General features: G+C 42.4%; 1 protein-coding gene across 1 annotated transcript in view; it reads left to right on the forward strand.

Annotated features, from left to right (window-relative positions):
- Positions 1–2,500, forward strand: part of LOC127629610 (cytoplasmic dynein 2 heavy chain 1) — a 143,137-nt gene that overhangs the window by 101,091 nt on the left and 39,546 nt on the right. Inside the window, 1 exon segment of the mRNA XM_052106733.1 lies at positions 1,912–2,031. Coding sequence (XP_051962693.1) covers positions 1,912–2,031 — 120 coding nt within the window.

The following is a 2,500-nucleotide window of genomic DNA, read 5'->3' on the forward strand; positions in this document are numbered from 1 at the left end:
CCCACACCATTACACCACCACCACCAGCCTGCACAGTGGTAACAAGGCATGATGGATCCATGTTCTCATTCTGTTCACGCCAAATTCTGACTCTACCATCTGAATGTCTCAACAGAAATCGAGACTCATCAGACCAGGCAACATTTTTCCAGTCTTCAACTGTCCAATTTTGGTGAGCTCTTGCAAATTGTAGCCTCTTTTTCCTATTTGTAGTGGAGATGAGTGGTACCGGTGGGGTCTTCTGCTGTTGTAGCCCATCCGCCTCAAGGTTGTGCGTGTTGTGGCTTCACAAATGCTTTGCTGCATACCTCGGTTGTAGCGAGTGGTTATTTCAGACAAAGTTGCTCTTCTATCAGCTTGAATCAGTCGGCCCATTCTCCTCTGACCTCTAGCATCAACAAGGCATTTTCAGCCCACAGGACTGCCGCATACTGGATGTTTTTCCCTTTTCACACCATTCTTTGTAAACCCTAGAAATGGTTGTGCGTGAAAATCCCAGTAACTGAGCAGATTGTGAAATACTCAGACCGGCCCGTCTGGCACCAACAACTATGCCACGCTCAAAATTGCTTAAATCACCTTTCTTTCCCATTCTGACATTCAGTTTGGAGTTCAGGAGATTGTCTTGACCAGGACCACACCCCTAAATGCATTGAAGCAACTGCCATGTGATTGGTTGATTAGATAATTGCATTAATGAGAAATTGAACAGGTGTTCCTAATAATCCTTTAGGTGAGTGTATATATATATATATAATAAACAATAATAAAGCAGATCATAAAAATGCATTACATAATTTAGGCACACAAGCATTAAAAAGACAACACAAAAAGTGGCTTTAGAATGCAATATATATTGTTTTATTATAAGGGCTTGTTTAAGGACGTGTCAGTGTACACCTGCGTCAGACGGACACTTTTGGAGCATCTCTGTTGCGTCGTGTCATAAACGTACAGTTTTTAGGTCGCCGTGTCAAGTCTTTAGATATCTGTGTTCAGGATTGCTGCTCCATCAAGCTGTGCTTGAACGCAAGAGCGTGTTCTCACCTTGCGCTGTCTGCTGTCAGTAAGTGTGGTTTGTTCTCCGTCTGTTTGAGCTGCGTGTTGCCTATAAAGCGAGTTTTGCTTACCGCCCCCATGCTTGAATTGCTCAGATGGAAGGAATACTCCTAATTGCATTACATTTTTGAACACATAATGTTTTATAGAATTAATCACACAGAATTAACGTGTTAAATCAACAACCCTACTTATCAATCTTTTCTATTAACCATGTGACATTTATTAACTCTGTGTGTGTGTGTGTGTGCGTGTGCATGCGTGTCTGTGTGTATGTTTGTGTGTGTGTGTGTGTATGTGGATCTGTGTTTGTGCGCGTGCCCGTGTCTTTCTGTGTGTGTGTGTGTGTGTGTGTGTGTGTGTGTGTTTGTTTGTATGTGTGTATGTTTGTGTGTGATTGTGTGTGTGTGTGTGTGTGTGTCTGTGTATGTGCGTGTGTGTGTCTGTATGTGCGTGCGTGTGCGTCTGTGTGTGTGTGTGTGTGTGCATGTCTGTGTGTGTGTGTGTCCGCGTCTGTGTGTGTGTGTGTTTGTGTGTGTGCGCATGTGTCTGTGTGTATGCATCTGCGTGTGTGTCTGTGTGTATGCATGTGCGTGTGTGTGTGTGTTGTGTGTGTGTGTCTGTGTATATGCATGTGCGCGTGCGTGTCTGTGTATATGCGTGCGTGTGTGTGTGTCTGTGCGTGTGTGTGTGTGCGCGTGTGCCTGTGCGTGTGTGTGTGCGCGCGCGCGCGCGTCTGTGTGTGTGTGTGCGCGCGTGTGTGTCTGTGTCTGTGTGTGTGTGTGTCTGTGTGTGTGTGTGTCTGTGTGTGTGTGTGTGTGTGTGTGTGTGTGTGTGTGCGCGTGCCTTTAGTTGTTAGCGTTGACCATCCAGCAGGAGAAACCAGAGCTGGAGAGTGAAAAAACGAAACTCCTTCAACAGGAAGAGGAGAAGAAGATTCAGCTCGCTCAACTGGAGGAGTCACTGCTTGAGGTACAATCCCAGCATGCTTTGCTTCTACACAAAACTTCTAGAGTTGGAAAACTATGTTCACTGTTTTCTAGTAATATATACTTGACAAGTAAAATGGCATAAGATATGAATCAAACTAAATCAGTACGGTTTATGCTTAAAAGAAGAAAAAGGAAATATTTGCCAATGGGGTAAAAAAAAAAACTTCAAAGGGAAAACACGTTATTTTGTTGTTGTTGTTTTTTTTACACCGTTGGCAGATTATTTTTCCCTGGTTTTAAGCATGTCAGAGTTCTCTGAAAACAAGACTTAATATCTTGTGTCATTTTGCTAGTCAAGTTAAATTATCTTGTTTTAAGAATATTTCGATATTTTTACTAGAAAACAAGACAAAAATCCTAATAAAAAATATATTTTTGTTGTGTGATGTGTTTAAAATAATATTCTTGTTCAGTACAACTTAAGTTCAATGGACAGCATTTGTGGCATA

This window comes from Xyrauchen texanus, chromosome 36, assembly GCF_025860055.1.
Source record: "Xyrauchen texanus isolate HMW12.3.18 chromosome 36, RBS_HiC_50CHRs, whole genome shotgun sequence".
NCBI lineage: Eukaryota > Metazoa > Chordata > Actinopteri > Cypriniformes > Catostomidae > Xyrauchen > Xyrauchen texanus.